Source organism: Leptosomus discolor, chromosome 7, assembly GCF_034619465.1.
Source record: "Leptosomus discolor isolate bLepDis1 chromosome 7, bLepDis1.hap2, whole genome shotgun sequence".
NCBI lineage: Eukaryota > Metazoa > Chordata > Aves > Leptosomiformes > Leptosomidae > Leptosomus > Leptosomus discolor.
Genome location: NC_141397.1, coordinates 8,993,274 through 9,004,305, shown reverse-complemented (window position 1 = coordinate 9,004,305; position 11,032 = coordinate 8,993,274). Strand labels below are relative to the sequence as shown.

Here is an 11,032-nt window from a genome sequence, read left to right as displayed (position 1 = left end):
TGTAACTCCTTTTCACAATGTGCTTTGGCAGTAAATTCAGTTACATTTTCATTTTTTTACTGAGTTTTGTCTCCTCAGTTCATTTGATTTTTTTTTTGTCTTGTCTTGCAGACTCTTACCCCTTTCCAGCTGTAAGAGTCCTAATCTGTTCACACAGAAGCTGGTTCCTCTCTCTACCTGTTCTTTTCTGGGTGCTCCTTTTGTCACTGTGCTCTGACACAGCACACTATGCAGTTCTGGCTACTAAATGTGGGTTCATGTAACGGTGTGGTGTTTGCTGAACCCGCCTCTATTAACCTAGCATCGCTTATCTTCAGCGGCAAAAGGCAAGTGGTTTCAGGGAATGATCCAAAGTTACTCCTATGTATCCCTCCTAGGAGGAAATGCCTGATTTAGAACCCCTCACTCTGTAAGACAGCCAGGGTTAGCTTTCCCCCACGTGGATTACTTATTGATAAATACCATGAAGGGTTCTGAAACTCTCCTTGCAGGCTGACTTACCAATACCTTTATTTCATGGGAAAAGATGTTTTATCTGCATAGTTTAACTACATTTGATAAATGCTCCTTGCTTAATTTGCAGAACTATCTGCTGCCTTGTACCAAAGAGCGGGTGAACTCAGGGGCAGTTATTCCTGAAAGAAGAGAGACTAGACACAGCAAGATGACCAGCCTGAAATGAGGGAGAAAGGTTTTGGCTTTTGTTTGGTGGTGGTTTTTTTTTTTTTTTAAATACCACAACCACAGGCACAAAAACCAATGTAACTTTCATTGAGCATTACAAACAGCAGCTGCTGTGCAAGGAAGCGATGCAGACAAGGCTTGAAATAGTTTGTGGGGGCTATGAGTGAAAAAGGTGATTACCCTCAGGAGATTTACTGTTCCTGCTTCCTGATGCATGGGAGAGCAAGCTTCTCCAGAAGGAAGCAATCCTAATCTAGTGATGAAAGCCCTGTCCTGTAGTGGAGAAAAGCACCTTGTTTAACATAAACAAGTTCTGTTACTGTCTTGAAGCTTGTCAAGTGGTTATTAGCCCACGCAGCAGTCAGTCAAAGAACACGCTGCGCAATGACTTCTGCAAGTGCTGAACAGTCCATTAGCAGCAAGTAATGCTCAGTGACTGAGGGCATCCTTTAGAACTACTTTTGACCACTTCAAAGGAGCTGAAGGTTTACACTGCCATAGCGTGTTGCCTCAGTGTCCTTTTCCAGAAACTAGGTGAAAGGAAAACCAGGAGAGAAGCCAACTGCACATTTAGGATGAGCTGAATGTTTTAACATGAAGACAAGGAACTGAAGCTCTTCAGGTTTTATTATTATTAAAACCAGAGTGGCCTTGGCTGAAAAAATGACTTACTGTTCTGCTAACTCAAGATGTGTTTATCTGTCACTGCTGCCCTTAGCTTTTGCGTGTCCAGTAACACCAGTCTGTTTCCTCCCCTCCTTCAGCTTGGAGCGTGACTTGCCTCATCGTGACCAGAAGCAAATGCCTTAATACAGGAAGCTTCATCTAAACTGTACTAATTCACATCGTTTTTCCTTGCAGCATGCAGGTCTTTCAAAGGTACTAGAAGGAAGCTGAGCAAGAGTTTCAGGGTAAGCAGCTGTCTTTGCCCCGCTCTTCTCACTGCAAACTCCGCTGAGACAGTGACTTCCTCAGGAAGCTCCTTTATGACAGGATTCCTTGATGTTTTGTGGTTGGACTCCATCTTAAGGGTCTTTTCCAACCTTGATGATTCTGATCATTTTTGTAGCTTGTTCAGAACTGTACCTAGGCACAACCAATAAATATACTGTTCTGTACTGACCGACTGTGGTGACTGTTAAGTCAGTCATCAAGACTGCACATCTCAGATCTGTGAAGGCCCGCTCATTGCTCTTCCCACTCAGCAGCTGCATTAAGTTCTTGTCTCAAGATGATCACTGCTGTTAGGAGTCAGTTCAAATATAAAGTCTTCTGGCAGTGACTGTGGAGTCATTTGCGCTAACTGGTCATCGTAGGAACCAAGAGTCCATAGCTTCTCCAATTCATAAGCCTCCCGTGTCTCTGGCAGCATGAAATGCACCACTATGCTACCTGCACAGAACAGAAATTCACAACAAATTAATGTGAACTGTGAAGCGCTACTACACTTCTGGCTGCATGAAGAGTTCCAAGCCTCCCACCCCCCTTCTGGCTAGAGTTAACAGGTCAGCTGGTGATGCAGATCTCTTCTTAAGTTGCTGACTCCAGTTCTTGTACAGTGTTAGGAATTGGTCCATCCTTCAAAAGATTCCAAGACCTTCTTCAGCCAGGAGAATGAGAGGGACAATACACTGGTTTAAATGAAAACACTATCCCAGGACTCGAGACCAAAGAAGTTTTTACTTCTAGGGGACAAAAGGAAGTAAGTACAAAGAAATTTTACTTGAAGGAGTCCCCTCCCTAAGACAGACTTTCAGCTTTCCTATATTATCAACAACATTCAGCTATATCCAAGTAGGTGTGTGGCCCACACTTCTCAAGGGTTTTTTTATAATGTAACAGGTCCGAATTTTGATGTAATAAGGTTTTTTCTTACTGGTTTTCATTAATTCTGCGCAAAACAGTAGTAAAGAATGTTACTTCCAGTGTACTTCTAATGCACTTTTTTCTAGTTATGCCCTTAAATTTCAATCGGTTTTCAGTTTTAACTATCAAATTCATTGACACTAAAGTAACCAAGGCTTAACATCTCTGGCTGCAGTGCTCCACACCCACCCATGCTCCCTTTTAAGCCAAAACCAAAGTTAGAGGGTGAGATTCTAGAGCTAGCAGCAAAGTAGAAATGCCTTCTGAATGCAAAGTGGTTTGTGTAGCGAGTTTCACACTTGCAGAATAAAGAATTAAACTCAAGGACCAAGGTTTTACCCCGTGTCATGACACTACCTGGACAGTGGAAAAGTCTGTTCAACAGTTCACTACTGGGGCAGCAAAGAGCCCCCACTCACCCAAACAGGACATAAGCCTGAGAAACCCGACTGAAGTAGCTTTTCTCTTTTCACTACTCTTATCTTCCAATTTATTAAGACCTGTGTTAGCCACTGAAGAGCAGGTACTGCTTTCTTCCCAGTGCCAATGGTCTTCAGTGAGAATTTATTTAGTATCCCAATGAGTTCAAGCAACAACTACTGAAATTCCAAAACAGCAGCGTATTGTGAACTCTGCACAGCAACCAGGGTTCACAGTGAGATGCTTCCTTAAACAAAGAGCTCATGCAGAACTTTGTATTTGTCAGATTCACAAATATTTACCAAAATCAATGCATAGCCAGTCATCTGTCTCTTTCCCTTCAATCCGAGTATGAGGATCACTTTCTTCTTTGTGATGCTTGTACTGAGAGAAGAAGCAATGGCAGAAAATGAAATACTTTGCATTTATTTAAAAGCACGCAAATTTAACAGACAAGCTGGACTTTGCTGAGTTGACTACAGTTGTTTTAAATCTTAAATGGGTTAGACTGGTTCACATTGGTTCTGGGGTCTGCACAAAAAAGTATAAGATACATTTGCAGCACTAGAAAATAAGCACGTATTTCTCAACGGGATTTTGTATCAAATCTAAAATCCTAACACTCAGAATTCCCATACAGTTATCCATGAATTTTATAGGTGTCCACTTTTTCTCAAAATGAATATTGAACACAATTGCTTAGCATGAAAGTAGTCTTTCAGTTATCGGTTCCCTCTAGTTGCCATTACCACTAAGTAAGTTTTATTTCTTTTCAGATACCTTTCATTTATTGCTGTTTTACACTGGCTAGTTAAGGCTGCAGGAATGGAGATGCCAAGCTTATCCTCTTCTCAGATGGAAGGGGGTGGAGAGAAAGCAAGTTTCAACCCATGCTGAGAGGAAGGCATTCAAACAAGCCTCCTGTCTGTTGGGTGCACGCTCTCACCACTCACTGCAAGATGATGGGGAAAGCACAACCAGCACACAGGCTACGCACCGCTGGGAGAGAGGGGAGGGGGCACCTCAAAGCACGACTGCAGACACTCAGCTAGGACAAGGTAGGTAGTTCTCTGAGCAACCTGGTGGCTTTCACAGGTGCTAGCTTGAGGGGCTCAGCTCTCCCCACCTAGTACATAAAGAACCAAAGAGCTCAAGAACCTTCACCAGAGCGGGACACTTGACAACTAGAGGCTTAACTACTGTCACTTTCAGATCTGGCCATAACCTACTTGTTTCTTTACAAGAAGCATCAACAGAGAAAAAAAGAAAATGGAATGAAGTCAACTGCATCTTCACAGAGTTTCTTTATTAAAATTTCTACTTTATTTCTAGTTGAAGCAGTCAATCAAAAAAATACAGAAACCTTTTTCAAGCTGAAATTAAAAAAACCAACCAAACAATATTTATTTCAGCACAGGGCCACAAGGAAACAGAGAGTGAAACTGCATGGCTCCAACAGTCCTTTCTGCCATGCAAGACAAAATACAAAATAACAGGTTGCAACAGCATAGCTGACTAGCAAACAAGTCCCACTTCACTGAGAAAGCAACCCTCACAAAATGCAACTGTTCCTGGTCGCTCCCACACAATGCTAGCTGCTAGACAATGGCCCCGGTCTGCAAACTAGAATGGAGAACTTCCAAAATGTAATACAGACCTAGTTCTACCTTCCTTTCTTTAAGATAGCTTGTGAGAGATCCTCAAAAGCGGGTGACTGTCAAAGACCCTCTGAAAGTCTGCTCAAAATACTGAAGAGTCCAGGGTGCGCTGCCATCAGCTCTGTAACAGGACTGGAAAGGCTGCTCTCCACTGCCAGTTCCCTTCAGCCTTGGCTTTAAAGGCTGTGTAATGGTGAACAGATTATAACAAAGCCAAGTGCTAGTTTCTTCCTCTAACACTTTACACCCGAAACCAGACAGGAGGGGGTAAGTAGTAGCTGGGACTTTGGCATTTACAAGCTACTGGAAGAAAAACAGCAAGACCTCATGTTACACACAAGCACCTCTGCATTTTAGTGTAAATCACACATTACCATAACATTTTAGGTACTGTTATGGTAAAGCTAGCCAGCTGCCTAGCAGCACTCCTGGGCACCCACTCTGCTTTACATCTTAAGCTTCAGCTTACATTTCACCTAGAAAAACAATGCCAGGCAAACTCAGCCATTCCTGAGTACTTGGCCAGGCTTCTCGGTTTCTCAGGATGCCCAGGAGGACGCCACATCTCCCCAGAGGGTCCTGCCTTGCAGAAGAGCTGCTCTTGCAGCCACCAGAGGGAGCAGGCCGTTGTAGCACAGGCCTGGTTTTGCAGGGTGGGTATGCACGGGTCTCCTGGTCTGGGGGAGATGAAGAGTTGTTGATTTAAGACTAGGAAGTTGTGCAAGTAATAGAGCACATAATAAGCACTTAAATCTAGTACGTTCAAATCACACTAAGAAAACGTCTAGTTTGAGGCAAAACTTCAGTTTGCAAAGATGTACCAGTTCCTGCCGAGAACACAAGAAACTCCCCTCACCTGCTCAGAAAGGCACTGAAAAGCAGTATTATCTCCCCCTCTCTCTTTCCCTCATTCTCAAGTCTCACAGCTGAAACCAATGGGACTGGAAGGAAGAAAGTAAAACCAAGAGCCAAAGGAAAAATGGGGTCAGGAAGGGAAAGAAAGTGCATGAAGAGAAGGCAAACTACAGGTTGAGTACAGACAGCTGACTGAGATGGATGCTACTTACATTCCTCACACTGTACTTTGTAACAGTCAGCTCGCTCTTTTCTGGCCATGAAGTTTATTATCCCCCCAAATCTAGTCCTTATCCCTAAGATCTACCTGTATTTTTTTTCTGACGTCTTTTTTTTTTTTTTTTTTTTTTGTACTGAAAACCCCACATTCCACCAAAGCCAAACAGTGCAAGACTTCTGTGCAAGGATGGCTGCTGCTGCTTCGCCTTTCCTCCTGCACATACACAGCGTGGTAACTGTTAACTAGCAGTTTACTTTAGTAAGCCCATGAGGGGATCCTGTGCCTCATAACATGTCATCTTTTCTCCAGCCTTACACTATACCTGCGAACCCGGAAAGTTTTGGCATTAGGGTTTGAGAACAGTCAGATTAAGCTATTTTGAATGAGTGGGAATAGCTATGAAGCTTGCTGGATGGAAGACAAAAGCGGACACAGGTGGTCATCACCATTTCACATCACTCTTGTTCTAGCCACCAAACCGTGCTAATGTCATCACTGTTCTACAGAGAAAGGTCTGTTTTTAAAACATATTCTCTACATTTTGAGTATGCTGCTAGTTGCTAGATGAATTCAGGACTAAATGACATAAGGACAATTAGTTTCATCTTGCCTGGTACACCCCTCTATGTACAATTGTGGGGAAATTCCTTTCACAACATTTAAAACCATTCCTCAAAACCCAGAGAGTGCAGCGGGAACTGTCTTACCATTTTCAGCATGTAATGTGCCATTGCATGGAGATGTCGTGTTGAAGATCCACTCACAATTATGAAATAATTACAGTATTTTATTTCTGGAGGTAGCTGAATGACACAGATGTCTTTAGCATTTTCCTGCCTCAGCAGAGCTACAACAAAGTCAATGTTGAACTTTGGAAGAACATTATCTGGAACAGAAAGAAAAAAAATTACAGTGGCAATTTATCTTTTTAATTGCAAAAATCAGCCACTTAAGAAGACATAAAATGGCAATGAACTGAATTATAGCCCAAACTAGCAACTCACTATGGAGTTTGGTTTGATACTGACAATGGAACATCAACTGCAGATTTTTAAAAATCATTTTAAAAACCATCAAATTTGAGAACAAAGCACTCTTTTGGTAGATAGCACTCTATCACTAGATATAGCAGTTAGCAAACATTAAAGTTTCTTTTAGGTAACTTATTTCTTGTTGTTACTACTTAAGAGTTAATGCTATCATCAGGTATTTGTCAATTAAGATGAATTAAACCAAAGTACTTCAACAGACATTATTAAAACAACAGACAAAATATTTCAGAACAATGCTTTTCAACAGGCCTGTGATAATACATGGTGATGAAATTACTGTAGAATCTGAAGTAGATGAAATCAGTATCTCAGAAATGGAGCTGATGTGATGCAGTGTGAAGGGACCTTTCATCTTCACACTGAGTAAAGCCACTTTTTCTTATTTCCTAGCCTGTTCTGCTACAGAGGATTATGATATTGTAGACAAAGCTTGAGTCTTTCAACAGTGTAAGCAGGCCAGCTTAGAAACTAGTAAATTAGTGCAACTACCTTCTGTTCACATAATGAAATCAGTTTATTTCTAATTTGCCCTAATTAGGTAGATGCAACTTGTGTGCATACTTAAGGCATAATCTGAATCTGTCAGCGGTGCCTGCCTGCCACTATAAAGCAAATGTTACTGCAAACCAAGCATCAGCACAAAGCCAAGCTTTTTATTTAGCAATATAAAGAAAAAGACAAACAAAAGAACAATAGCTACATATAATTATATGCATGAATGGGGATATGAAATTGGATCAGATCTCTGCAAATGAAAGCCTTTGAGCTCAGGGACTCATGCCCTCTTTCAACTTTTGCTGTGGTCACACATGCAGAAAATTAGCAGTGACCACAGCTCCTCCAGTCGCAGCGGTTACAAAAGTTAAATATTTGCCTGGTAGCCACATGTGAAATCTCTAGTGCCTACTTAGAGAACGAACGGTCTAAACAACCCCGGGCACAGTCTGCCACACTGAACATCACAGTCAGATCTAGGCTAGAGAAGACGTGCAGGACAGCTACCACAACAAACCAGCTCAGCACACACAATGCTTATACCCGTAACCAGCCGTTGTGTTACTGAAACTGTTACCCATACAGCGAAATTTCTTTCTGAGCGTACATCAAAGAAACACACCTCCAACTAGACACCCCTATCCTCACAAAAAGCTCGGTCTACGCTAGCCACCGACTCCCCCCTTTACAGAAGGGCTTTAGTAGGCAATGCTGGTTCAGCACAAACGCCGTAACCCTGAGGCCTGTGGTCTCAGCCGAAGTAAGAGCGATTCCATCGCACTCGGCACCCCCGGGATCCTCCCGCAGCTGCAGAATGAGACTCCACGCATGCCGAACAGTCACTTTCTTCCCGAGGCGTTACATTTCGTTTAGGGCACCGTTTCACAGAGCTGGAGAGCGCAGGGCAGAGCCGAGGGCCTTCGGATCGGCGGCCTCCTTGACGGGGCGCCTCACGACCAACCCCGGGCCCACCAGGCCAGCGCCTTACCTGGCACGAAGGTTAACCAGCGTTTCACGCCCGCGGAGTGACCAGCTTTGCCCCACTCGCCGGGGCGGGCCTGCTCGACACATGCGCTCCCTCACGGGCCGTGGGACCCCTCCGAGAACACCTCGAGAACGATTAAGCTTAACAACCACCAGAGAAACAGACTGAAGCACCAAGCGGGAAGTCAAAAGGCCCTCGACCGGTGTCGCGCACCGAGAGGACCCGCTGGTTTACCCCGGCAGCGAGGCCCTCCACGGCGAGGCCCGCCCTGCGCTGGGCCCTACCTGCCGCCTGGCGCTGCTCCACCGCCGCCGCCGCCACCCCTAGCACCCCCGCTCCGCCGCCTCCCGCGCTCCGCGCCGCCGCGCAGCCCCCGCGGGGAGGCCCGGCCACCCGGGGGTGCGGCTCCGGGCGAAGGACACCCCCCGCCGCGGCGAAGAGAGGCCGCAGCAACCGGCACCCCCCCCCCACCGCCCGCCACATGCCCGCCGCTGCCCTCCGCCACCGCGGCCCGCCCCTCCCCGCCATACCGCCCAGCGATTGGCCAGCGGCGGAGACGCCCCTCTCGCCTCACTGGCGCATCCTGCCGTCGGTCGGGCAGGGCTGTTGCGCGCGTGCGCAGTGGCCGTGCCGGGCTGAGGCGGTGGCGGCGGCGGGCTGAGGCGGCGCGGCCCTGGGGAGCCCCGGGGAGCCCCGCGGGGAGCGGGCGATCTCCGAGGAGCGGCCGCTGGGGCCGTCACGTTCCGCATGGCTCAGCTCAGCCCAGCCCAGCCCAGCCCCGGGGCGCCCCCGTTCCCCGGTCGGAGTCCCGGTGTGGGGGTTTGGGTGTGTAGATAGGGACGCCGGCGCGGGCGGTGGCTCGGCCTGGCCTTCGCCGTCCCCGTTTCGCGCTCCTGGGCAGTGTTTTCTGAGGGGCGTCTGGGCCACGAGGCGGTAAAAGGGACGGGATCGGGGGAAGGGACGGGGCCCGGACACCAGTAACCGGCGCTGGGCTGTGATGGTTGGTGGGGACGCTGGAAAGGCACAGACACAAACCGTGGGCACTGCCACATAAACCCTGATCACGTATCCCAGTTCAAGCCTTCTGGCGCCCCTTAAGGGCTATGGTGTTGCCCGAGAAGCTGCAGCTGGTGTGAAACGAATACATTTTTCTTAGGAAAGTGCCTTTCACACTTGTGTAATTACCACACAGGGTTAATGGGTGCGGGGTAGTAGTCTCGCTGTGTTTGTTTTGCTGTGGAGAATGTTGTCAAGGGTTGAAAAGCTATGACCTAGGCAAGTTCAAGCATTTTTATTGCTGTGGGTGAAAAGTGTTTCACTCCACCGCCTTCTCCTGGACATGTTGGCATTTACACTGACAATAAAATAAAAGAACTACTGTTCAGGCTGTTTTTCCCTCACTGAGTATGATGGTAAAACAATGGTATTAAGACTTAAAAGGCATAATCCTGTGAATTACAAAGACCTGTAGTGATGAAAGCTTTAGCTTTAAAGGAAATTCGTCTATGCTGTACCCGGCTGGAGGTGGTCAGTGATAGGCCACAGTGTCTGGATGTCTCTTGCAAAGTTTAGTTTGATTCCTCTACAGTTCCTTCAGGGGCTGGTGGTTTTTAGCATTAGTTTCAGCTTAGAAATACTTTTGGTAAGAAAAAAATGCTATGGCTGATGAGTCTTTTAATTGTGTGCTATAAAAATTGTTCAAGAAGAAAAGGGGGGAGTAACAAAACAAGCAGTTTGAAATAATACTTCATTTTTTTAAAGTAATTTTTAGAAAACTTGTAACGCAGCTAATGTTTCCGTTTCTCTTGATGACATGTTTGAAAAGATGTTTTTTCTAAAGGTGATGTACATTTATGTTTGATGTCGTTCTTTGATGTTATTTCTCCAAAGGGGATGCCTGAAACCTCTATTGTAACATTTGCTGACATTCACAAATCTGTTGTTTGTCAGCTGTTCTTGCCTTTGAAGGACATGAAGTTCATTTGTATCCTGATCTGTTCTGAAATTGGGTTCCTCAGCTGTCATCTGGTTGTTCCAAAAGTCTCCTCACTTCTCAGGTTTGTGGTGCCATTGCTCTCACTACTCTTGAAGGGAGACTGCAAAACCGAATAGATAACCAGTGGTAGTACTAGATGTGTGTACGTGATCTAAGACTAAGGCAAATCCAGTTGTGTTTTCTGGAGGTAGATGCTGTTTTGATTGGTAATTAGTCAACTCATCAAGTTGCTTATCTGACAGTATCTCTTTCTGAGACAAAGGAAATGTACTCTTTAAATCCTTAGATGGTTTATTTGTCAATGCAGCAGTTAGATTCCATTGTATAAAAGTAAAGAAATGGAAGTTACAGCTGAAAAGGCAAAACCAAATTATAAAAATTTAATTTTCTGACATGATATTTAAAGGAAGACAGTGCAAGCTATTCTGTATACTTACGTTAAAGGATAAAAAAGTTCTTAAAATATGCCCGAAAGCTGTGTTCTATGCAAAAGCTTAAGATGCCTCTGAGCTCCTAATGTGCAGTGTTTTGCTGAGACAAGATGCTTTCTGTGTGTAGCCTGGGTCAGTGGTAGCCTGCATCATCACTGATCCTAAGCATTGTAGCTGTGACAGATTTAATTTTTTCGTGTGCGTTACAGGTCATCTTAAGCTTTGCACTAAACCCCTGTCCTGCCTCAGGCTCGAGCAACAAATACAAATTACTGTCCTTCCTGTCAGCAGTCTGACTGATAACAGAGGGTATAACATTTGGGCAGTAATTTTTGCAGGAAGTGTGTTTTCTGTTTAAGTCGGAGAGTGG

At 45.2% G+C, this 11,032-nt stretch overlaps 1 protein-coding gene across 1 annotated transcript; it reads right to left on the bottom strand.

Annotated features, from left to right (window-relative positions):
• Nucleotides 1-756: 756 nt before the first annotated feature.
• On the bottom strand, nucleotides 757-8,718 carry MALSU1 (mitochondrial assembly of ribosomal large subunit 1). The gene is made up of 4 exons (XM_086468091.1): nucleotides 8,520-8,718; nucleotides 6,411-6,589; nucleotides 3,273-3,354; nucleotides 757-2,076 (listed from the first exon to the last, which is right to left on the bottom strand). The coding sequence occupies exons 1-4, from the start codon at nucleotides 8,716-8,718 to the stop codon at nucleotides 1,898-1,900; spliced, it is 639 nt and encodes a 212-aa protein (XP_086324217.1). The 3' UTR covers nucleotides 757-1,897.
• Between the last annotated feature and the right edge of the window lie 2,314 nt (nucleotides 8,719-11,032).